We start from the raw sequence: 26489 nt of genomic DNA, 5'->3' as shown, positions 1-26489 counted from the left end.
TTCACAATAAACCAAATTTAAAATTAACTTTCCTATTCCACAGACTCTGAGGCAGTGCAATCTCTTGCTGGATATTTCTTTAAGCCCCAAATCAAAAGTTGATATACCATTAAAGTAAAAGAAAAATTTTAATTGAGATAAAAAAAATAACCCATGGAGTACAGAGATATGTTATATTCTCTCTTTAGGAATGTTTTGTTTAAATTATAAAAACATAAAAAAAAGTCCATGTTTGCATTTGAGATCACATCGTTTTACGTTCAAATGATCATATGGTTTTATGTTCAAATGTCCAAGCAAAGAGGTTTTACTAAGCTAGTATAACACATCTTAATACTTACATCATTATAATAACCTGCATCAGGCTGAATTGCCCGCATATCTCTCTGGTCTCTTTGCCATATTCTATTCTGTTTAAAAACAAACAAAATAATTAATTAATATAAGGTCCAATTATACTGTTTGAAACAAAATGTAAGCCGCTATCAAATGGGGAAAAAACAGAATTAAAACTTTTTCATTATGTTCTAAAACAAAAATAACAGTGGGTATCCTAAAGAGACCTTATCCTAATGACATTGTTTAGAATTTCCCTCCTCTCTTTACTCACCTCATCCCCAACCAATCATCCAAGATACTGCTGACCCCAACACATTCTCACTGACCATGCTTTAATAAAAGGAAAAAGGATAAGGGATAGGCACATGTCTCCAATTCCTTCAAAATCCTCAGCACAAAACAATTCCTGATATCTTGCCCTTGGTTTTCTTAAATCCTCTCAACCTCTCCTAGACTAGTTTTCCAACTGAATAACCTGGAAAAACCTAAATCTGTCTTCATCTCTGAATGAATCTTTTTCTCTTATGTGTCTGCAATATACTAATTATCCAATATGCTAACAGGTCTTTAAGAACAGTCTCAGGTAAGAAAAAGCAAATTTTCTTCATAGGAGGCCAGAGAGCAAAACCTGATTAAAGTAATAGCGTTAGTAATAAAAAGCGAATCTCAGAGGCTAATTCCTAGGTGAAGACAAGTAAATAAAGAACTCAAAAGGGAGAAATATGAAGCAGAGATTTAGGCAGATGCCTACTCTGCCTTTAGTTACGTTGTCAGGGTTGCTTTCACCCTATAGTGCTTGACCGTCAAGAAAGTGAAGCCCTTTTCTCTGACAGTAAGAGCTATCCACCACCGAGGACTTGGAAAATCAGTGTTCCTACAGCCATGCAAAATTGCTGTTCTGAACATGTGTTCCCACAAAAATATTCTTATGTTGGTAGTCTCCTGACATTTCAAATACACTGTGGGTTTAACAAGTGTTTTAAGGCTGGCTTTGGGATTAAAGTACCACTTTCTGAGATTTGCTGTGAACTTTGTTCTAAAAGTTTAAACTATGGGACGCCTGGGTGGCTCAGTTGGTTAAGCATCTGCCTTCGGCTCGGGTCACGATCCCAGTGTCCTGGGATCAAGTCCCGTGTCTGGCTTCTTGCTCCACGGGGAGCCTGCTTTTCCCTCTGCCTGCCACTCCCTCTGTTTGTGCTCTCATGCTCGCTCTCTCCAACAAATAATCTTTTTTAAAAAAAGAAGTTTAAACTGTAAATTAGAGTTTATAATTTTTGAGAGGATAATTCATGCATGCAGAAAGTAAAAAAGTACTAGTGATTGGCCTCATTTGAAATTCCACTTCATCCAACTAATTCAAGAAACCCTGCATTCTAAAAACTTTCTTCTTTTTAAAAAGCCAAAGTTTGGTCATCAGAAGCACATTAACTAGACTTACCTCCAAATACTTAATTACAGACGGATTATAGTCTATGGTTTTTCGGTTTACTGCTTTTCTCATCCGTTTTCCATCAAAGGTAAGCTGCTGCATTGCTTGCTGCTGTGCAAAATCAGGTCGCTTATAAAATAGTTGTCGAGGTGCTTGGTGTTGGAACCTTGGCATATGGAAAAAACGAGGAGGAGAACCAATTTCTGTAGCCATGGTGATGTATTCGTTCTAGGACACTAGGGTAGGGAAAAAGTATTTTCAATACAAATATCAGCACTGCGACATAACTTGAAAACATTTTAAAATGAACATTTTTCATACTTCTCCTCCATTTTCTAATGGGTATCATTTCTAGCTTTTAGTCAACCTAATTACAAAATGAACTATCAGATTTAATGGCAGAAACCAGTTATACATTTGAAAAAGGCCAATTCACAGAATAAGTGCTAATGAGCATTTGTTGTAAAATTCAGCCTGGTGAACAGCATGGGGTGAATGCACTGTGTACTCTGTGTGAGGTAGGGGAGGAGGGTAGAATCACTGAGAACTGTTCAAATTTTTAAAATGAAGTTTTCATTAGATGTTTGATGGTAAAACAAATCATTTTAAGCTTATCATAAGACCCCATTTCATTTATGAAAGAGTCACTACAAAACTTTTAAATCTACTTTTTTGTCCTTTTAACTTTCCTAGGAATAGTGCAGAAAAAGGAATAAACTATCCTATTTCATATGAATGCTAGAAGTATGTGTATCTAGGGGCTCCTGGGTGGTACAATCAGTTAAGTGTCCCATTCTTGATTTTGGCTCAGGTCATGATCTCAGGGTCGTGAGATCCAACCACGCATCTGGCTCTGTGCTCAGCGCAGAGTCCGCTTGAGACTGTCACTCTCCCTCTGCCCCTCCTCCCACTCACACTCACATGCTCTCTCTGTAAACAAAATCTTTAAAAAGAAAAAAAAATTTTTTTAAAGATTTTATTTATTTATTTGAGAGAGAGAGAATGAGAGAGAGAGCACATGAGAGGGGGGGAGGGTAAGAGGGAGAAGCAGACTCCCTGTCGAGCAGGGGGCCCGATGCGGGACTCGATCCAGGGACTCCAGGATCATGACCTGAGCCAAAGGCAGTCACTTAACCAACTGAGCCACCTAGGCGCCCAGAAAAAAAAATTTTCTTAAATAAAAGTATATAGATCTAATTTCAGGATCAAAGTACCAAAGAACCGTATTTCTCAGTATGTGCATTTGTATATTTATACAGGCAACATTAAGCTAACATCTCAATGGAAAAAATATTAAGAGCTTAGAGCTTCCCAACTTTAAGGCTCTCCAATTAAATTTACATTCCAATAATATAAATATGCATGATGTAAAAACACATTTTTAAGCACATTTTAAAAACCAGACTATGAAAAACACCTTTATAAAGGGTGTTAGTTAAGGGGCGCCCGGGTAGCTCAGTCGTCAAGCATCTGCCTTCGGCTCAGGTCATGATCCCAGGCTCCTGGGATTGAGCCCTCCATCGGGCTCCCTGCTCAGCAGGAAGCCTGCTTCTCCCTCTCCCACTCCCCCTGCGTGTGTTCCCTCTCCCACTGTCTCTGTCAAATAAATAAATAAAATCTTAAGGAAAAAAAAAAGGTGTTAGTTAAAAGCAACTTACACAATTATTTTCGTTTTGATAGCAGGAGAGAATGTACTCTGCATTATTTTTCTATAGTCTTATATTTGCCTTTCCTCATTCAAGACACTAAATAAGGACCTGAACAAAATTTATGATTTCCTTTGGATGAAAATATTCATAGTACTATTACTTCATTCTGTCACTTTAGTCTCTCCTGAAACCATTTAATAATGATAATAGGAAGGGGGAGATGACAGGAGGAACAAATAAACAACAAAAATAAGTAGTGTGATAAAATATACATTTAATACATATTATTTCCATTACTCTGGAGCAATCCCAGAAGGTTTCTCACAAATGTTAATTTATAATGAGATAAACATTCTGTCTTTCTCTTAGGGCTATGTGTGAATTAAATCACGATGCACAAATTGCACTAAGCATTTGACTCAATAATGTCGGTGAAGGAATCTGTTTATTCAGCTATCCCATGAATCCAAATAAGTTTCAGCATCCAGATTTCAACTAATGGCTTCAATTCAGATATCTAGGCCAGTAATTCCAAAAGGATGCAGCTTTGGGGCTCCTGGCTGGCTCAGTGGAAGAGCACCCAACTCTTGATCTCAGGGTCATGAGCTAGAGCCCCAGGTTGGGTGTACAGATTATTTAAATAAAACTTTAAAAAGTAAATAAATAAGGGGCGCCTGGGTGGCTCAGTGGGTTAAGCATCTGCCTTCGGCTCAGGACATGATCCCAGGGTCCTGGGATCAAGCCCTACATCGGGCACCCTGCTCAGCGGGAAACCTGCTTCTCCCTCTCCCACTCCCCCTGCTTGTGTTCCTGCTCTTGCTCTCTCTGTCAAATAAATAAATAAAATCTTTTATAAATAAATAAATAAATAAAAAGACATAGCTTGAAAAGTATATCCTAAAATTACTATTTTTTCACTTTACAATAAATTTCTTATTAGAATAAAATCATTCTAATAATCTACTTTCTAATATTATTGATATCAAATGAGAATTAAGATTTTTAATGAAGTATGGTTAATCAACGATGTTACAAAAATAACATTTTAGGGGTTAGTCAGTAGAGTATCTGACTCATGATCTCAGGGTCTTGAGTTCAAGCCCCACGTTGGGCATGGAGCCTAGTTAAAAAACAAACAACAACAACAACAAAAACCCACATTTTTACACGTAACAAAAGAGGCTTAAAAATTATTCAGCCAGGGGTACCTGGGTGGCTCAGTAGGTTAAGCATCTGCTTTCGGCTCAGGTCATGATCCTAGGGTCCTGGGACTGAGCCCCACATCGGGATCCCTGCTCAGTGGAGAGCCTGCTTCTCCCTCTCCTCCCAGTTCATGCTCTCTCTATCTGTCTCTCTCTTCCAAATAAAATCTTTAAAAAAAAAAAATTATTCAGCCCCCCAAAAAAGGGAATATAGTACTGATACACACTACAACACGGATGAATCTTAAATACATTATGTTAAGGGGCACCTGTGTGGCTCAGTCAGTTGAGTGTCCACTCTTGGATTCAGCTCAGGGTCGTGAAATTGAGCCCCGGGCAGGGTTCCGTGCTCCACAGGGAGTCAGCTTGAGATTCTTTCCCTCTCCCTCTGCCCCTTCCGCCCCCAAAATAAATAGATAAAATCTTAAAAAAAAAAAAAACTGCTTAAATACATTATGTTAAGTGAAAAAAAAAGACATAAAAGGGCACATATTGTATAATTCCATTTATATGAAAAATCCAGAACAGATGAACACATATAGAGACAGAAAACAGATTAGTGGCTGCCAGGGGCTGAGGAAGGGAGGAATAGGAAGTGAATGCTTAATGGGATTTCCTTTAGGGATGAGGAAAATGTTTGGAACCAGACAGAGGTAGTGGCTGCACAACACTGAATATACTAAGTGATACTGAAATGGGCACTTCAAAATGGCTAAAACAGGGGCGCCTGGGTGGATCAGTCAGTTAAGCATCTGCCTTCGGCTCAGGTCATGATCCCAGGATCCTGGGATCCAGCCCCGCACTGGGCTCCCTGCTCCACGGAAAACCTGCTTCACCCTCTCCCTCTGCTGCTCCCCCTGCTTGTGCTCTCCCTCACTCTCTCTCAAATAAATAAAATCTTTAAAAATAAAGTAAAATGGTTAAAACAGTGAATTTTATGTTATGTGACTTTTATCTCAGTTAAAATATGGGGGATTTAATCCACTGGAAAAAATTTTAGGTGGAGGGTAGATGAAACATTAACAGAAAGTTGACAGTGTTGAAGATGGATGATAGGTACATGGAAACAAAGCATTAACCAAGAGCCAAATCAAGGATCTACTGTACAAACAGGAGGAAAATAACTGAAGTCAAATATAAAACAATCACTATGCTATTACTAACACTCTTGAATAATCCACATGTTAAAGCTGAAGAAAGATATTACTCCTTCACTTCAGACCTTATAGAGGATGGGAGAAAATACCTTTCCATTTACAAATTCGTATTCTAAAAAAAAAAAAACTTTAACTGTTCGTGAGTGGTCAAGTACTATTGTTCTAAAAATAAAGGTCCAGCATGAAGAAAAAGAGGGGGAAAGTACAATTATATTTCACATTAAGATCCAGCCCTAAAATAAAAAAACAAAAACAAACCCCCTCAAAATACAGTGACCAGTCTTCACATTAAACCTTACACACTTCAGCTTCACTTCCTATAAATCGTTGTCACTTACCAAAGTCAAAACAGAGCCTCTTAGTAGCTGTTGGGCTGAATTGTGTCCCCGCACAAATTCATATGTTGAAGTCCTATCCTCCAATACCTCAGAATGTGACTATATTTGGAGACAGAGCCCTAATCCATTATGACTAGTGTCCTTGTAAGAGATTAGGACACAAACATACACAGAAGGAAAGCCATATGAAATTACAGGGAGAAGAGAATCATCTACATGTCAAGGAGAAAGGCCTCAGAAGAAAACAACCCCGCTCAAATCGTCTTTTTTTTTTTTTTTAAAGATTGTATTTATTCATTTGACAGACAGTGAGAGAGGGGACACAAGCAGGGGGAGTGGGAGAGGGAAAAGCAGGCCTCCTAACTGAGCAGGGAGCCTGATGTGGGGCTCAATCCCAGGACCCTGGGATCATGACCTGAGCCAAAGGCAGATGCCCAACGACTGAGCCACCCAGGCATCCCAACCCCGCTCAAATCTTAATCTTGGAACTCTAACTCCCAAAACTCTGAAAAAATACATTCTTGTTGTTTAAGCCACCAAGTCTGTGGTACTTTGTTATGACAAGCCTAGCAGACAAATACAGCGACAGAGCTAAATACCTGGCCCTCCTGGTACAATACCTCACCAATATGGGTTGCTGAAAGATTCCAGCAATAATAAAACAGCTTTCTCTAACAGAGACAGCAGAAAACTCCATACATGAGGTTGAAAAATAAGTGACCCAGACAGAAGGAACCATCACTCGAGTTATTAAAACTATCCTTTAGGCTTCACTCAGGACTACATTTCAAGAAACTCCCTCTCTCTCTCTCTCTATATATATATATAACCAAATGCAGAAAACATGTTTTATAAGCTCAGTGACATGACATACCAAAATTATAACTAAAGATAGAAAAATGGATAGAAAAAAAACAAATACTTTTCTTCAAGAAAAGTCATTACAAATTTTACACTGTAGAACTGTGCTATGGGGTGCCTGGGTGGCGCATTCAGTTAAGCGTCCAACTCCTGGTTTGGCTCAGGTCATGGTCTCAGAGCCATGGAATCATGGCCCACATCAGGCTCTGTGTTCAGCACGGGATCTGAGATTCCCTCTCCCTCTGCCCCTCCCACTCATGCTCTCTCTCTAAAATAAATAAATCTTAAAAAAAAAAAAAAGAGGGGTGCCTGGGTGGCTAATTCTGATAAGCATCTGCCTTCAGCTCAGGTCATGATCCCAGGGTCCTGGGATAGAGCCCTATGTTGGGCTCCCTGCTCAGCGGGGAGTCTGTTCTCCCTCTACCATTCCCCCTGCTTGTGTTCCCTCTCTCGCTCGCTCTGTCAAATAAATAAACGAAAACCTTTACAAAAAAGAAAAGAAAAGAAAAGAAAGGTTAAGACTTAAACTGGAAATTATATAGTAAAATTAATTTGGGTAATAAGCAGGCATCACCAAAATCAGAGGTAGTTCCTAGCCATGAATACACACACACTTAAAAATTCTTTTTTTTTTTTTAAAGATTTTATTTATTTATTTGAGAGAGAGAATGAGATAGAGAGAGCATGAGGGGGGAAGGTCAGAGGGAGAAGCAGACTCCCTGCTGAGCAGGGAGCCCGATGCGGGACTCGATCCGGGGACTCCAGGATCATGACCTGAGCCGAAGGCAGTCGCTTAACCAACTGAGCCACCCAGGCGCCCCACACTTAAAAATTCTGAAACACCTGAAAAATCCCTGTGACACAGGGAAGCATAATGAGAAATAGAATTCATTTCAGTAACTTATTAGTGAGCACTAACTACTTGACAGGCACTAAAGAGGGACACCCAGACACACACACAGTCTGCTCTCGAAAAGATTGACAGTTTATAAAAACAGAAGAGCTCAAAAAGAAAGCAATGTAAGATCTACTACTACACTGAGAACCTACTATGCTTGTTTGCCAGGAACGATCTATCATAGGCAATAGGAATAGAACGATACTTACAGCACAAGCCAGTCTTAAGTTTAAATTTGGGGTGGGCTAGGGCTAAGTAGGAGGAAAAGACATGGTGAAAAGAAACAAATTAAGTAATGCTCTCTCTCATTCACTCAGCACACCAGGGTCAGCATAATCTTTTCCCCAACCAAACAAAATCCAAAATAATCATCCACAACCAAACGTTTCTGACTCCATTAGGAAAATTTCACCATGACAGCTGATATCCAACATAAAACAGGGAAAAAAATACATATATATATTTATAGGAAAATAACCTTGCTAAACCTTAATTCCACAAGTTCAATCCAAAATGGATTTACTAAATGTTCCACACAACTGAATAAAAAGGTCTTTTTTTAAAAAAGATTTCAAGAGAGAGAATGCACTCTCAAGCATGAGAGGGGGGAGGAGCAGAGGGAGACAGAGAATCTCAAGCAGAGTCCATGCTAAGTGCAGAGCCTGATGCCAGGCTCGACCTCACGAACCTGAGATCACGACCGGACCCAAAACCAAGAGTCAGACATTTAACTGACTGAGCCACCCAGGAACCCCAAAGATCTTTAAACTACTGTTCAAGAGGGTAGAACTGAGGCTCTGAATCAAACAAACAAAACAAAAAAAAACAAACAAAAAACTTGGGGCACCTGGCTGGCTCAGTCAGTAGAGCATGCAACTCTTGATCTTGGGGTCATGAGTTCAAGCTCCACGTACAGAGTTTACTTAAAAGAAAAAAAAAAGAACCTTCCATGACCTGAAGTGTCATGAATTGGCCTAAAGTAGCATTCTTCTTTAAAAAGTAGAAGTCACATCATATTGGTGGTTCCTGAAATCAATTTGGTTAACAACCAACAGTACTTAAAAAAAAATAGAACACATAATATTGAACTGTACATTTTACAGGAAAGAACTGCTTTTGTGAAACTTCTGTTTCAGTTGTACATGTGAGTATACTGAGTCACAAGTAAAAAAAGTATCTTCTTCCTGTGGATCTCCTATCTACGCATCTTCCTCTTTTGAGCACTTAACTTTTGCTACCACTGTGTATTCATAGCCAAAGAAGTCCATATGTAGCAACTGCCCTAAGGGGTAGTAGCTATGGCACCAGAATCTGGTCCAGTTATCAAATCATTCTTAGCATGTCAACCACTAATCAGAGTTTCTGATTAGCACAAGAAAGCCTGTTTTCCCAAATTGAGATGAAATAATTCTAACGAAGAGTAAATTATCGATGCATTAAATACCTAGGATACCAAGTACAATTACTGTACAACTTTTAAAAATAATAAGAGGTTTTAAGATCCCACTCTCATTAACATAAACATAAACCTGGACTCCATTGCCAGAAACCCAGCCTGGGAACCCCTATTTTAAGATTATCTATCTCCAGACCAGTAAGTTAGGTCCTGGGATGAATAATCTACCCTAAAAAAGATCTGATGTGTAATATGTCACAGAAATTTCAGGGGACCTACATGAATGGTAAACAAGACCAGTCACAAAAATGATCATGGTCTCTTTTTCTTCACAGCCCAATCTCTAATAATATGAATCCTGAACAAATCAGGAGCAATTATACTGAGATCATTCAGCTGTTTAAAGAATAAACAAGAAGATAGCTGTTTAAAAAAGTAGTTTTTAGGGGTGCCTGGGTGGCTCAGTGTTAAGTGTCTGCCTTCGGCTCAGGTTGTGGTCTCAGGGTCCTGGGACCAAGCCCTGCATCGGGCTCCCTGCTCCACAGGAAGCCTGTTTCTCCCTCTCCCACTCCCCCTGCTGTGTTCCCTCTCTCACTGTATCTATCTCTGTCAATTGAATAAATAAAAAAAATAATAAAAAAGTAGTTTTTAAAAGTTCACATGATTCATGGGACACCTGGGTGGCTCAGTTGGTTAAGCACCTTCCTTCGGCTCAGATCGTGATCCCAAAGTCCTGGGATCGAGTCCCACATTGAGCTCCTTGCGCAGTGGGGAGACTGCTTCTCCCTCTGCCTATGGCTCCCCCTGCTTATGCATGCGTGCACGCTCTTTCTCTGACAAATAAATAAAATCTTTTAAAAATAAATAAATAAAAATAGATTCTGTATCTTGACTGTGGTAGCAGATACATGAACCTATTCAAAAGGTCATGTGCTGTATACTTTATGTGACTTTCTTGAAATAACAAGATGACAAAAATGGAGAACAGATCAGTGATTGCCAGGAGTTAGGGATGGGGGACAGGTGTGACTATGAAAGGGGAACTACTGTAGTGATGAACTGTATCTCAACTATGGTGGTAGATACACAAATATATACATTTAACGAAACTGCAGAGAACTCACACACAAAAGAACAAGTAAAACTCAGGAAATCTGTGTAAGATCTAGAGACTAAATCAATGTCAATATTCAACTTGTGATACTGTACTACAGTTTTCCAAGTTGTTACCACTGGGAGAAATTAAGTAAGGTACACAGATCATTCTGTATTATTTCTCACAAATGCACGGAATATATAAATTAACGTTAAGAAAAAAAAGTTAACATGAGCAATTCACTAGTTGGTAAAAACAAACCACCCATGCTGAGAATACACATACGAAATAGTAAACTAAAAAGATAAGCATTTTAAGGGGCGCCTGGGTGGCTCAGTGGATTAAGTGTCTGCCTTCGGCTCAGGGCATGATCCCAGGGTCCTGGGATTGAGCTCCACATTAGGCTAGCAGGGAGTCTGCTTCTCCTTCTCCCTCTGCCTGCCACTCCCCCTGCTTATTCTCTCTCTGTCAAATAAATAAAATCTTATAAAAAAATAAGCATTTTAAGACTGCTACCATAAACTTGCTGATAACTAAACTGGACATTAAAGATCCATTTTTTTTTTTTTTTGAGTGGGGAGAGGAGGGAAAGGGACAAGCAGACTCCCTGCTGAGTCGGAAGCCTGACGCGGGGCTCAACCTTACCACCCTGAGATCATGACCAGAGTCCAAATCAGGAGTCAGTCACTTAACCAACTGGGCCACCCAGGCACCCAAAGATCAATTTTAATTAACTCTCAGTGTAGGAGTTGCCCAATTTTTATAGCTTTCAGCCAAAGATTTAACTGCATAATTCTTAAGCAGGCTCCACTGCATACTTAAGCTGAAAAAGTTACTGAAACATTTTAGTGGATACTGCACTGGACCAGTTTAATGCATGTTACTTGATACTGTACCTGGGCTTTTAGATATTTTAAGGCTCTCATCTTCATTCTGATTTAATTTTCTATGCCAAAACCTAAAAGCTAACTTTTATATATAATCCATATATGACTACAATTCTGGCTGCCAACTTAGTTAGAAAGTAACAATTCAATATTTCAAAAGTATGATTCTGGGATAAAGAAACCTGTACCATCAACCGTTTTCAATGGAGATAAGGTCAGTGGTTACTGAGTGTGGTTTTTATCCTTGTCATTAGAATACAGAGCAAGAGAGCTTTTCCATTTTTATGCTGTTTTTTAAAATGGATTATATTAACTTATCAGGTATTTAAACCAATAAAAACTGAACAAATTAATTCTTACTGGATTACTGAATTCATCTTTGCAAAAATTAACCAAAACAATACAGCATTTTCTAGATAAAGTAAAGTGACCTCTTAAACTAGGAATAAGGAATTCAAAGATTTAATCATGAGCTGAAACCAGCTTTCCCAAAGCCAGGCTTTAAAGCTCTCACCTTCATTCTGATTTAATTGTATGGGATATGAATTGGGAAGCAGAGATTTTTTTTTAAAAGCTCCCAGATGATACTTAAGTGCAGCAAAAATTTGGGAAACAGAGCTCCACAGAGACAGTGCCGGGGCAAGTGAGAGCCAGAAAGACACTGGGCGACTCTGTACCTCGCTGAGGAAAATAATTAAACAGGGGCAAAGAAGATCCTAAGAAGCCGAGAGGCAAAATGTCATCATATGCATTCTTTGTGCAAACTTGCCAGGAGGAGCACAAGAAACAGCACCCAGATGCTTCAGTCAACTTCTCAGAGTTTTCTAAGAAGTGCTCAGAAAGGTGGAAGACCATGTCTGCTAAAGAGAAAGGAAAATTTGAAGACATGGCAAAGGCGGACAAGGCTTGTTATGAAAGAGAAATGAAAACTTATATCCCCCTAAGGGGAAACAAAAAAGAAGTTCAAGGATCCCAATGTGTCTTTTTTTGTATAGTTAACACACTACTGAATGTGTCTTCAGATAGCTCTGTCCTGGTGGAATTTTCAACAGCCAGTAACCTTGCCTGGTACAGTATGGGAGCTGTAAATTGGCATGGAAATTTAAAGCAGGTTCTTGTTGGTTGGTTATATATGGGAATGGTAGTTTTTCATCTTCAGTTGTCTCTGATGCAGCTTCTACGAAATAACTGTTGTTCTGTTAACTGAATACCACTCTGTAATTGCAAAAAAAAAAAAAGTTGCAGCTGCTTTGTTGACATTCTGAATACTTCTAAGTAAATACAATTTTATCTAAAAAAAAAAATTGGGGAAACACCAGACATCCAAGTAACTTGGATAGCTTACTTCTGAAACAGTTTCCTTAGAGTAGCAAGGTCCTAAACTTTTTATTTCAGGACACCTTTACTTTAAAAATTGAGCATTCCGGATGCCTGGGTGGCTCAGTTGGTTAAGCGTCTGCCTTCGGCTCAGGTCATGATCCCAGGCTCCTGGGATCAGGCTACCTGCTCAGCAGGGAGACTCCTTCTCCATCTGCCTGCCGCTCCCCCCTGCTTGTACTTAAGCTCTCTCTCTTCGACAAATAAATAAAATCTTAAAAAAAAAAAATTGAGGATTCCAGGGCACCTGGGTGGCTCAGTAGGTTAAGCATCTGCCATAAGCTCAGGTCATGGGATGGAGTCCCGCCATCAGGCTCCTTGCTTGGCAGGGAGCCTGCTTCTCCCTCTGCCTGCAGCTCCCTCTGCTTGTGCTGTCTCTCTCTCACAAATAAATAAATAATATCTTTTAAAAAATTGAGGATTCCACCAAATTTTTGTTTATTGAGATATTTAGACATTTGCCATTTAGAAATTAAAACAGAAAACTTCAAAATATTTTATATGTATTTAAGACAATGATAAACCCTCCTTTCACAAACATGATGCCAAAGACAAAGAAGGAAGCCCCTGCCTCTTCCAAAGCCAAAGCCAAGGGTTTGAAGGCCAAGAAAGCAGTGCTGAAAGGCAGCCAGTCACAAAAAAAGATCCACATATCAGCAACATTCCAACATCCCAAGACACTACGTCTCAAAAGGCAGCCCAAATATCCTCGAAAGAGCACCCCCAGGAGAAACAAGCTTGACCACTATGCCATCCTTAGGTTACCCCTGACCACCGAGTCAGCCATGAAGAAAATAGAACACAACACACTTGTGTTCACTGTGGATGTTAAGACCAACAAGCACCAGATCAAACAGTCTGTGAAGAAGCTCTGACACTGACGTGGCCAAGGTCAACACCCTGATCAGACCCAAAGGAGAGAAAGCATATGTTGGACTGGCTCCTGACTATGATGCTTTGGATGTTACCAACAAAATTGGGATTGTAAAGAAAAAAAAAACTGGGACCATCTAAACTGAGTCCAGCTGGCTAAATCTAAATATACAATTTTCACCATAAAAAAATAAAAATAAAAATAAAAAATGATAAACCCATTACAGTAATTATTTCCCCTTCCCCAAAAACTAGTAGAAAGAGTGACATTTATTTTTTACATTTGTTTTCATATCTCTTTAATGTCTAGCTTAATTTAATTGAAATGGCTAGATTCTCATGTCTGCTGCATTCAACCTGTTGCAGTATGTTATTTGGGTTGAAGTATAAATATATGTACTTACACAGATATGTATTTATTTGTAAAAAGGAAATGTATTTTAATAGCCTTCTCAGAAAATTGTGAATATTAATATTCCAACAAAATCTGACAATGTGGCATCTAAAAATCACATCAATAAGGGGCGCCTGGGTGGCTCAGTCATTAAGCATCTGCCGTAAGCTCAGGTCATGATCCCAGCGGTCTTGGGATCAAGCCCCACATCAGGCTCCCCACTCAGCAGGGAGTTTGCTTCTCACCCCCCACCCCTGCTCGTGCTCTCTCACTTTCTTAAATAAATGAAATCATTAAAATATAAAAATTAAATAAATCACATCAGTAAGCTTTTAGTACTCGGTTACATTAAAATGCATTTGTATTGCACATTGGAACTTTTAACCACACATGACTTTACATCATGCACTGATCATTTAGAAAACACTGGTTTCACAGAACTATACATATCATCTAACTCACATTTCTTATAAAACAAAATAATCATTTTTATTAAAATCACCATTGGTCTTCAACTAACATCTTTAATTAAGATAGAAGTGTTAAAGTATGTGTAGAAGCATATGGGAATAATCGTTTACTTAACTCACTGAAACCAGAGTATTTTTTTTTTTAAGATTCTATTTATTTGAGAGAGAGAGAGAGAGAGCATAAGCACAGGGAGGGGCAGAGGGAGAGGGAGAAGCAGACCCCCTGCGGAGCAGGGAGCCCAATGTGGGGCTCGATCCCAGGATCCTGAGATCATGACCTGAGCCAAAGGCAGACGCTTAACTGAGCCACCAGGCACCCCAAAACCAGAGTCTTTATTAACCATTGTTTAAGTAACATCTTCTCTCATTAATACATACGTGTGTTTGTAAACATGTGTAGAGGCGTATGGGAACAGCAGTATGCTTAATTCACTTGAACTACACTGTGTTTAATGCATCCTTCTTTTATTATGGCACCAGTTTGTAAAAGTATGTGTAGATACATAAGGGAACAGCCGTATGCTTAACTCACTGAAACCACACTGTGTATAAACCATCTTTCAAGTAACATCGTCTTTCATTAATATATATGTATTTGTCAATTTGTATGTAGAAGCATATGGAAATGGTCCTGTGCTTTCCTCTTCGAAACTACACTGCATATAAAGTGTCTTTCAAGTAACATTTTCATTTATTAAAATATAAGTATATGTAAACTTACATGTAGAAGCATGTGAGAACAGCCATATGCTTATCTCACTGAACCTACACTGTGTGAAAACCTTCTTTTTCAAGCAACATCTTCTTTCATTAAGACACAAGTGTTCATAGACGTATATATGGAAGCATATGAGAAATAGACCCGTCCTTAAAAAAATAATAATTTTAAAAAGTAAGAACTATTAATTACTGGGAAACTCAATCTCAAAGGCAGATACAAGTGTTCAAAACTTATATCTCCTTACAAATCAATTTTTATCACTAACAAATACTGACAATTGTTTCCCCTGAAGCACACTCTACCTACATTCCCCTTCAAGAAAAATACCTGCCACATACTCGTTTGAATGCCATGGTTTATCATTCTTTTCTTTTAAATTCATTTAATATTGGGGCACCTAGGTGGCTCAGTCATTAAGCATCTGCCTTCCGCTTGGGTCATGATCCCAGGCTCCTGGGATCGAGCCCCACATCGGGCTCCCTGCTCAGCAAGAAGCCTGCTTCTCCCTCTCCCACTCCCTCTGCTGTGTTCCTTCTCTCGCTGTCTCTGTCAAATAAATTCTTTTTAAAAATAAATAAATAAATTCATTTAAAAAATTGTGATGGAAGTATTTTTTTAAAGCAGTATGGCTTCTTTCACTCAGCAGTATGTGTTTGAGGTCCCACCATGTCTTTTCCATGAGTTGATAGCTCATTTCTTTTTAGCACTAATATCCCATTGTCCGCATGTACTACTTTATCACTGAAGGACATCTTGGTTGCTTCTAAATGTTGGCAATTATAAATAAAGCTCCTATAAATATTCATGTGCAAGTTTTTGTATAGTCGTATTTTCAACTCATCTGGGTAAATACAAAGGAGGAAGAGGATTCCTGGATCCTCTGGTAAGAGTACGCTTAGTTTTGTAAGAAACTGACAAACTATCCAAAGTGGCTACACCATATTGCATTCCCACCAGTAATGAATGAGAGTTCTTATTGCTCCATATTCTCACCAGCATTTACTACTATCGGTGTTTTGGATTTGAGACATTCCAATAAGTGTGTAGTGGTATCTCGTTGTTTTAACTGACAGTTCCCTGATGATGTGTCATGTTAGGCATCTTTCCATATGCTTATTTGACATGTATATATTTTCTTTGGTGAGGTGTCTGTTTAGATATTTTGCCCTTTTTTTTTTTTTTTTTTTGGTTAATCTAAGCTCTACACGCGACGTGGGGATCATCTCACAACCCCAAGATCAAGAGCCACATGCTTGGGACACCTTAGGTGGCACAGGTGGTTAAGCGTCCAACTCTTGGTTTTTGCTTGGTCATGATCTCAGGGTCTTAGGATCGAGCCCCACATCAGGCTCCATGCTCAGTATGGAGTCTGTTTAAGACTCTCTCTGCCCCACCCCTCCTGCTCGCACACTCTCCCTTAAATAAAATAAATAAATCTTTAAAAAAAAAGAAAAAAGAGGGGCACCTGGGGTGACTCAGTCAGTTAAGTGTCTGCCTTCAGCTCAGGTCATGATCCCAGGGTTGTGTGATCAAGCCCAGCATCGGGCTCCCTGCTCAGTAGGGAGTCTGCTTTTCCTTCTCCCTCTGCCTGCCGGTCCCCCTCCTGTGCTCTGTCAAATAAATAAATAAAATATTAAAAGAGAGACAGAGAGAGCAACATGCTCTACCAACTGAGCCAGCCCATTTTTTAATCAAGTGCCCCTTGCCCACTTTTTAATCAAGTTGTTCATTTTCTCAGTTAAGTTTTAAGAGTGCTTTTCTTTTTTTAAAGATTTTATTTATTTATTTGAGAGAGAGAGAGAGAGAAGGGAGCAGCAGAGAGAGGGAGAAGCAGGCTCCCTGCCAAGCAGGGAGTCCGATGCAGGGCTCCATCCCAGGACCCTAGGATCATGACTGGAGCCAAAGGCAGACACTTAACCAAATGAGTCAACCAGGCGCTCTGTTTTAAGAGCTCTTTGTATATTTTGGATAAGAATCCTTTATCAGATATATCTTCTGCAAGTATATCTTCTCCCAGTTTCTCGCCTGTCTTCTCATACTCTTGGTTAACTTGGTTCTAAAATTACATTCACCAAAAAGTGAACTTTAGAACTTAGAACATTTCTAAGTTTTGACAAATGCACAGAATCACAGAATAACCACAATCAAGATGCAGAACCCTGTTATCAATTTCCTACCACTACCCCTAGTCCCTGGCAACCATGTTGCTTCTGTTTCCCATCACTGTACTTTCGTAGAATGTCGTATGAACAGAATCACACACTGTGTACCCTTTTGAGTATGGCATTTTTCATTTAGCATAACACTTCTGAGATTCACCAATGTTGTCCCAAGTACCAATAATTTCTTTTTTCTTGTTGAATTCTATGGATATACCAGTTTGCTTATCCATTCACCAATTCAGGGACACTTTAATTGCCTATGGCAATTTGAACAAAATTACTATTGACAGTCATGTGTAGGTTTTGTGTGAATGTTAAGTGTTCATTTTTCTTGGGTAAATATCTAGGACTGAAACTGTGGGGTCATGTAAGTTTATATTTAACTTTATGGGAAACTGCCAAAAGATTTCCCAAAGTGGCTGTATCATTCTGCATTCCCACTAGCAATGTAATGAAAGTTCCAGTTGCTCTACATCTCCATTAATACTTGATATTGTCAGCTAGGGAGAGAAGGGTTGTTTGTTTCTTGGTCATCCTAACAGATATATAGTAGTTATCTCATTGTGGTTTTAATTTGCATTTCCCTCAAGACTAATGATAGAGCATTTTTTTGGTTCTTACCACCCATATATCTTATCCAGCAAAGTTTCTGTTCAAATCTTTTGCCCATTCTTTAACTGGGTTGTTTTCTTATTGTAGAGGTTTTTTTCTTTTATTAAGATTTTATTTTTTATTTATTTGACAGAGAGAGGGAGGGGGAGAGAGAGAGAGCACAAGTGGGGGAGCGGCAAAGGCAGAGGGAGAGGGAGAAGTGAACTCCCCAGTGAGCAGGGAGCCTGACATGGGGCTCAATCCCAGGACCTTGAGATCACGACCTGAGCCGAAGTCAGAAGTTTAACTGACTGAGCCACCCAGGTACCCCTAGAAAAATTACAAAGATTTTTCTCCTATGTTCTCTTCTGCCAATTGTATTATTTTACATTTTACATTTAGATCTCTGATCTATTTGAGTTCATTTTCATATCATGTGTAAGGGATGGTCTGAAATCCTTTTTTCTCATATGGTGTCCAATTGTTCCAACTGCATATGCTGAAAAAGACTATCTTTTTTCGGGACGCCTGAATGGCTCAAACCGTTCAGCATCTGCCTCTGGCTCAGGTCATGATCCCAGGGTCCTGGGATCGAGCCCTGCATCGGGCTCCCTGCTTAGCAGGGAGCCTGCTTCTTCCTCTCCCTCTACTGTCCCCCTACTTGTGCTCTCTCGCTGTCAAATATCTTTTTTCTACTGAATTGCTTTTACACCTTTGCTGAAATCAACTTTTATTTTATGTGCATCTACCCTCAATATCTTGATTACTGTAACTTTACAGAATGCCTTGAAATCAGCTAGATTTCAGATCAGATTCTCCAACTCTGTTGTTCTTTATCAAAAGTGATCTAGCAATTTGTATTCTTTTGCCATTTTATAATTTTTTAAAAGATTACCTATAAAAATGTTGCTGAGATTTTTATCTCTATGGACCAATCTGAGGAGAAATTACATTTTAACAATACTCCATCTTCAAACCACAAACAGGTAATTCTCTACAATTACTTAGGCCTTCTTTGATTTGCTTCATCCATGTTTTGTAGTTTCAGGCACACAGATTCTATACATGCTTTGTCAGATTTATACCTGGTTCTGGCGCTATTTAAATGGAACTGTGTTTTACTTATTTCCATTCACATTGTTCACTGCTAGTATAAAGAAATACAATTAATTTTTATACACTGTCCATTTATTCTGCAACCTTGCCAAATTCACATGTCGGTCCTAGAAGCTTTCATATAGATTCCTTGGAGTTTTCTGCATAGGCAATCATGTCATCTGCAAATAGGGGCAATTTACTTCTTTCTGTTCTAAAAGCTTTGTTTCATTTTCTTGCCTTATTGCACTGTTCTCAGTCTTAAAGGAGAAAGCATTCAGTCTTTCATTATTAAGTATTCTCTATTAAGTATGACATTAGCTATAAATTTTTATAGATGCCCTTCAACATGTGAAAGAAAAATGCTTCTATTCCTAATCTATAAGAATTTTTAGCAAGAAAGTATTAAGAGGGGTGCCTGGGTGGCTCAGTCAGTTAAGCATCTGCCTTCAGCTCAGGTCAGGATCCCAGAGTCCTAGGATCAAGCCTGCTGTCAGGCTCCTGGCTCAGTGGGGAGTCTGCTTTTCCCATTCCCTCTGTCTGCCTCCCCTCCCCCCATCGTGCTCTCAGTCTCTCTCTCTCAAATAAATAAATAAAATCTTAAAGAAAGAGACTGAGAGAGAAGAAAAGAAAAGAAAGAAAGAAAAAGAAAAATTAAGAATTGGGGCACCTCGGTGGCTCAGGTGTTAAGCGTCTGCCGTCGGCTCAGGTCATGATCCCAGGGTCCTGGGATAGAGCCCCACATCGGGCTCCCTGCTCAGCAGGAAGCCAGCTTCTCCCTCTCCCACTCCCCACTTGTGTTCCCTCTCTCGCTGTGTATCTCTCTGTCAAAGTAATAAATAAAATCTTAAAAAAAAAAAAAAGAATTTGTCAGGGGCACCTGGGTGGTTCAGTCAGTTAAGTGCCTGCCTTTGGCTCAGGTCATGATTCTGGGGATCCCAGGATCGCACAGATCCAGGATCCAGCCCCACGTCAGGCTCCCTGTGTTCTCCTCCCCACTCGTGCTCTCTCGCCATCTATCTCTGTCTCTCTCAAATAAATAAAATATTTAAGAAAGAATTTTTGTCAAATGCTTATTTGTCTACATAGATGATAATATGGCTTTTCCTAGTCTATTAATATAGTTAATTAGCCTGACTTTCAAATGTAGAACACCCCTGCATTCCCAAAATAAATCCCATTGGTCATGATGTATCATCCTTTTTATATATTGTTGAATTTTAATTACTACCATTTTGTTGTGACTTTTACATCTATGTTCATGAAGGATACTGGTGTAGCTTTCTTTTCTTGTAATATTTTAATCTAGTTCTATATCAAGCCCCATACAATGAGTTGATAAGTATTCCTTCTAATATTTCCTGAAAGAGATTGTACAGAATTGGTATTATTTCCTCCTTAAATGTTTGGTAGAATTCACCTGTGAAATAATCTGAATGGACCTCAACTTTCCTCTAACAGAAGGTTTTTATATGAATTCAGTTTCTTTAAGAGAAGACTATTCTGGTTATCTGTTTCTTCTTGAATGAGTTTTGGTAGTTTGTTCTTTGAAGGAAGTGATCAATTTCACTAAAGTTGCCACATTTTAGCCATAGAGTTGTTCATGTATTCTCCTACTATTATTTTAACATCTATAAGATCTGCAGTGATAGCCCCTCTTTCATTCCTGATATTAACTTGGGCTCCTCCCTATCCATGCCCTGCCTCTATTTCAACAGTCTTTCATCCTTCCAAGTAAAAAATAGGTTCCATGGAAAAAGTGAATATTAACATTACAAAATTTCCTCAAGGGAACTGTAATACTTCTGTAAGTCGCAAAAGTGGTTTATCCACACTTCCCACTTCATCACACACTATGCATTAGTCTGCTTGGCTTGCCATAATATACTACCACAGATTGAGAGGCTTAAACAAAAATTTATTTTCTCACAGTTCTGGAGACTGAAAATTTGAGACCAGGGTGCCAGGTTCCTGGCTTACAGAGAGCCACCTTCTTGGTATGTCCTCATATGGCAGAAAGAGACAGCACGTTCTCTGGTGTCTCTTCTTATAAGGGTGCATCAGGAGGCCCCTATCTTCATTCCCTCATTTAAACCTAATTATCTCCCAAAGGCCAAATCTCCAAATCCCATCGTATTGGTAGTTAGGGTTTCAACATATGAATTTTACAAAGACATGATTCAGTCCACAGCATGCTATATTTAAAAAAAACACATACTCAAGGTAGGTGGGAGAATGGGTGACTTAAGTGATGGGGTTTAAGGCGTACATCTGTCATGATGAGCACTGGGTGATGTATGGAATAGCTGAATCACTATATTATACACCTGAAACTAATATAACACTGTACGTTAACTATACTAGAACTAAAATAAAATAAATTAAAACATATACTCAAGGCTTGACATATAACTATTTTTAATGATTCACCAATGACATTTCAAGAGAAACTGGCTTTTTTCTTCTCAACCACCAGTGTGAGGTGGTAGTAAACATACAATGACTATTAGTACAGTTTGGTACCACTGCCCTGAACCATGCTAAGGAGCCAGCAGTTTTATCCATTACTACTTTCACACCATAAGTAGAAATGTTAACACAGTAAAAGGCCTAATAATATCTTAGTATAATCATGAAAGTAGTTCTGAGGGGTGTCTGGGTGGCTCAGTCAGTTAAGCACCTCAGGTCATGATCTCAGGGTCCTGGGATCAAGCCCTGAGTCATGCTCCAAGCTCAGCGAGAGTCTGCTTGTCCCTCTCCCTCTGCCCACCCCCGCCCCCACCACTCATACACTCTAATAAATAAAATCTTAAAAAAAAAAAAAAAAAAAGATGGAGCGCCTGGGTGGCTCAGTTGGTTAAGCGACTGCCTTCAGCTCAGGTCATGATCCTGGGGTCCTGGGATCGAGTCCCGCATCAGGCTCCCTGCTCAGCGGGGAGTCGGCTTCTCCCTCTGACCCTCCCCCCTCTCATGCTCGCTCTCTCTCATTCTCTCTCTCAAATAAATAAATAAAATCTTAAAAAAAAAAAAGAAAGTAGTTCTGACCTGTTTTAAAACTCACCACTGCCATACAGTTAAATTCAAATAACTAGCACAGAAAAAAATTTCACAAACTACGAAGTATATTAGCAATTTAAGGTATTATTACAAATTATTCACAAGAGCTATAACCAACACTGAAAACTTGACCCATTCCTAAACTTTCCAAATTCACTTATGAAATTACAAAAGCTATGCTTTTACCTTATAAATATAAACCTTAGAAGGAAATGGAAAAATCTACAGACTCTAAAAAAGAATAAATAAAACTATCTTGGTTGGCTATCCTGGTTGTGATGAAAACAAACGAATGAATAAAGCAGGACAGTGGTGCTACAAACACACTCATGTTTGTATATGCTTATACACTTATAGAAAAATATACCAGAAACTTTACCAGTGATTCTATCTCGGGAAGGGAACTAGATGACTTAATGTAAGGGTGAGAAGAAATTTAGTCAACATTTTGAATGTTAGACCATCTCTTAAATGTATTACCCCCCAAAATAAATGAAGTTTCCCAAAAATAAATGAGTTTGTTTCACTGGTAATAGTTAATGTTTTGGGGTACATTAAAAACTCAATTTAAAACACTGTAGGGGCACCTGGGTGGCTCAGCCAGTGAAGCATCTCCCTTTGGCTCAGGTCATGATCCCGGAGTCCTGGGATCGAGCCCCGCCTCGGGCTCCCTGGTCTGCGGGAAGCCTGCTTCTCCCTCTCCCACTCCCCCTGCTTGTGTTCCCACTCTCACTGTGTCTCTGTCAAATAAATAAATAAAATCTTTAAAAAAAATAAAAATAAATATAAAAAACACTGTAAAATTTCACCCTCTTACTCAACTTGGCAAATAGAAGCCAAAATTCAGTTGTTTTTAAGAATATATTTTTCTATTCCAGCATACATGTATATAACCTCTCTAAAGCAATAATACGATCTCTTTTAATGACCAGATATTATTCATTTATAAATGACAAAAATATAAATTCAGCTGCTTATTCTATGTTGGATTAAGATTTCAACCATAAACCTGGGATAGTTTTAACTGGAAGCTCTGTAAGACTGAAAAACAACATGCCTGCTATCCATATGATAGGTCTCTCCAAATGGAGAATTCAGTCCAATACAGTATGTTTAGAGAACTGACAATCAGCTTCACCATTACATTATTTCAAATACATAAACAAGGCAAAAGCCTAACATTTAATCTATTTGGAACACTTTTTTCTTTAAATACTTTTAACCAAAATTAATTTTACTTTTTTTAAGATTTATTTCTGAAAGTGAGCGAGTACTGGAGTGCAAGTGGGGGGAGGGGCAGAGGGAGCAGGAGACAGACTCCCTGCAGAGCAGAGAGCCTGATACAGGGCCTGATCCCAGGACCCTGAGATCATGACCTGAGCTGAAATCAAGAGTTGAACACTCAAATGACTGAGCCTCCCACCACACCCCCAAAATTAATTTTAAATGGAAAATACGACTGTCAAAAAAAACAGCTGTCCTTTCATATGTGCTTATGCGATACTGAGAGGAAAAGAGGAAAGGGATACCTAGTCTAGATTATGACACTAAAGAGACATAACCAACCTTGATGGAACCCTGATTTTTTTTTTAAGATTTTATTTATTTAACAGAGAGAGAGAGAGAGCACAAGCAGGGGGAGCGGGAGAGGGAGAAGCAGGCTCCCTGCTGAGCAGGGAGCCCAATCTCGGGGCTTGATCCCAGTATTCTGGGATCATGACCTGAGCTGAAGGCAGATGCTTAACCGAATGAGCCACCCAGGCGCCCTGGAACCCTGATTTAAAAAAAAAAAATTTTTAAACAAGTGTCAGCAAGGATGTGGAGAAAAGGGATACCTTGTGCACTGTTGGTGTGAATGTAAATTGGTGAAACCACTATGGAAAACAGTATAGAGGTTCCTCAAAATATTAAAAACAGTAACTACTCTATGACCCAGCAATTCTACTTCTGAGTATTTCTCTGAAAAAAAAAAACAAAACTACTAATTCAAAAAGATATGCACCCCATGTTTACAACCTCCCAAGTGTCCACCAACAGATAAATGGATAAAGAAAGTGTGCGTGTGTGAATTAAGAACTGCAGTATTTGGCCATAAAAAAGAATGAAATTTTGCCATTTTTGACAACATAGATGGACCTTGAGGACTAAGTGAAATAAGTCAGACAGAGAAAGACAAATACCGTATAGGTGAAACTTACATGTGGAATCTAAAAACAAACAAAAATAGCCACACACATAGACTTAAGAAAACAGATTGGTGGTTGCCAGAGGCGGGGGATGGAGGTGGGAGACATGGGTGAAGGGGATCAAGACGCACAAACTTCTAGTTATAAAATAAGTAAGTCATAGGGATGTAATGGACACTATGGTGACTCTAATTAATAATTCTGTACTGCAGGGCGCTTGGGTGGCTCAGTGGGTTAAGTGTCTGCCCCAGGTTAGGCTCTCTGCTCAGCAGGGAGGCTGCTTCTCCCTCTCCCTCTGCCTACCGCTCCCCCTGCTCGTGCTCTCTGTCAAACAAATAAATAAAATCTTTAAAAAATAATAATAATACTGTAGTGCACATCTGAAAGTAGCTAAGAGTGTAGATCTTAAAAGTTCTCATCACAAGAAAAGAAACTTTGTGACTATGTAAGGTGATGGCTGTTAACGAAATCTGTGGTGATCATTTTGCAATACACACAAATATCAAACCATTATGTTGTACACATGAAAATGATATATTTTATGTCAACTATACCTCAATTTTAAAAATATAGTGCAAAAAAAAGTTATAAAAAATAATTTATTGAATTTATACAGTTCAATTTGGTAAACTGGGTAAATAAAATTAGGTAAATAGGGGTGCCTGGGGTGGCTCAGTTGTTAAGCGTCTGCCCTCGGCTCGGGTCATGATCCCAGGGTCCTGGGATCGAGCCCCACATCAGGCTCCCTGCTCGGCGGGAAACCTGCTTCTCCCTCTCCCACTCCCCCTGCTTGTGTTCCCTCTCTCGCTATCTCCCTCTATGTCAAATAAACAAATAAAATCTTTAAAAAAAAAATAGGTAAATAGAATTGACCTAGCTATGGCAGATAAACAGAATAAGAATTAATATTTGGTAATTATTGCTAATTTTATCTTCTTATTGCTACTGTGGTAGAGAAAATTTCTTCATTCCTACTGATGATGACCACTGAGGTTTTTATTTTTCTTATTTTTATTTTTTATTATGTTCAATTAGCCAACACATAGTTCATTAGTTTTTTTTAACATTCTTTTTTTTTAAGATTTTATTTATTTGAGAGAGCGAGAATGAGAGACAGAGCACATGGGGGGGGGGGGGTCAGAGGGAGAAGCAGGCTCCCCGCCGAGCAGGGAGCCCGATGCGGGACTCGATCCCGGGACTCCAGGATCATGACCTGAGCCGAAGGCAGTCGCTTAACCGACTGAGCCACCCAGGCGCCCCAGTACATTAGTTTTTGATGTAGTGTTCAGTGATTCATTAGTTGCATATAACACCCAGTGCTCATCACAACACATGCCCTCCTTAATACCCATCACCCAGTTACCCCATCCCCCACCCCCCTCCCTTCTGGAACTGAAGAGGAACTGAAATCTCTAATGAAGCTGCTATGTGTATTTATGAATATTAATGAATAAAAACTGCTTGGACAGTTTACCTTTTTTTAAGATTTATTTATTTGACAGAGAGAGAAAGCAGGAACACAAGTAGGGGGAGTGGGAGAAGGAGAAGCAGGCTTCCCGTGGAGCAGAGAGCCCGATGTGGGGCTTATCCTAGGACGCTGGAATCATGACCTGAGCCGAAGACAGACGCTTAACGACTGAGCCACCCAGGCGCCCCTGGACAGTTTACCTTTAAAACATGTCTCGTTGCTGGATATCTGAATTGGTTTTTTTGATTGTTGGGTTTTTTTTTTTTAAGATTTTATTTATTTAATTTTAAAGAAAGGAAGAGCAAGCACACAAGCAGGGGGGAGAGACAGCGGGAGGGGGAGAAGTGGACTCCCTGCTGAGCAGAAAGCCCCAATACGACACGACGGGGCTCTATCCCAGGACCCTGGGATCATGACCTGAGCCCAAGGCAGACGCTTACCCGACTGAGCCACCCAGGCACCCCATATATTTGAATTGTTTGAAAACATATCCTACTAAAACTCAAATCGCACTGATCATCATTGTACATAAAGCTTTAAGTAAAAAGAATCTTTGCTGCCTTGGGTGAAAAAAAAAACACTTCTTCTAGGCTGTATTTTAGTTTACTTGATTATTAAGAAAAGGTTAAATGCCAGGGGCACCTGGGTGGCTCAGTCGGTTAAGCATCTGCCTTCGACTCAGGTCATGATCCCAGGGTCCTGGGATACAGCCCCACGTCGGGCTCCCTGCTCAGTGGGGTAAAAAAGATACACAGCAAAGTTGTACCACTCTAATACTATTTGTAACACCTATTTGCAATGCCTCCACAGAACACCTAAATCTTGGGGGTAGGGGATATGGTA

The 26489-nt window shown here is 39.4% G+C and overlaps 1 protein-coding gene and 1 pseudogene across 5 annotated transcripts in view; one reads left to right on the top strand and one right to left on the bottom strand.

Moving 5' to 3' along the window:
* Positions 1-26489, bottom strand: part of WDR33 (WD repeat domain 33) — a 112347-nt gene that overhangs the window by 64381 nt on the left and 21477 nt on the right. For all 5 annotated transcript variants that reach the window (XM_027589194.2, XM_027589195.2, XM_027589196.2 and 2 more), the window contains exons 2-3: positions 1778-2004; positions 342-410 (exon numbers count right to left, since the gene is read on the bottom strand). In XM_027589194.2, coding sequence (XP_027444995.2) covers positions 342-410; positions 1778-1981 — 273 coding nt within the window. In that variant the 5' untranslated portion in view covers positions 1982-2004. The remainder of the gene's footprint in view (positions 1-341; positions 411-1777; positions 2005-26489) is intronic.
* Positions 13169-26489, top strand: part of LOC113920405 — a 34050-nt pseudogene continuing 20729 nt past the window's right edge.

The sequence above is a fragment of the Zalophus californianus genome, chromosome 3 (assembly GCF_009762305.2).
Source record: "Zalophus californianus isolate mZalCal1 chromosome 3, mZalCal1.pri.v2, whole genome shotgun sequence".
In the NCBI taxonomy this organism is placed as follows: Eukaryota; Metazoa; Chordata; class Mammalia; order Carnivora; family Otariidae; genus Zalophus; species Zalophus californianus.
Note: the sequence above shows the minus strand (reverse complement) of the source record. Positions and strands in the feature narration are given on the sequence as shown.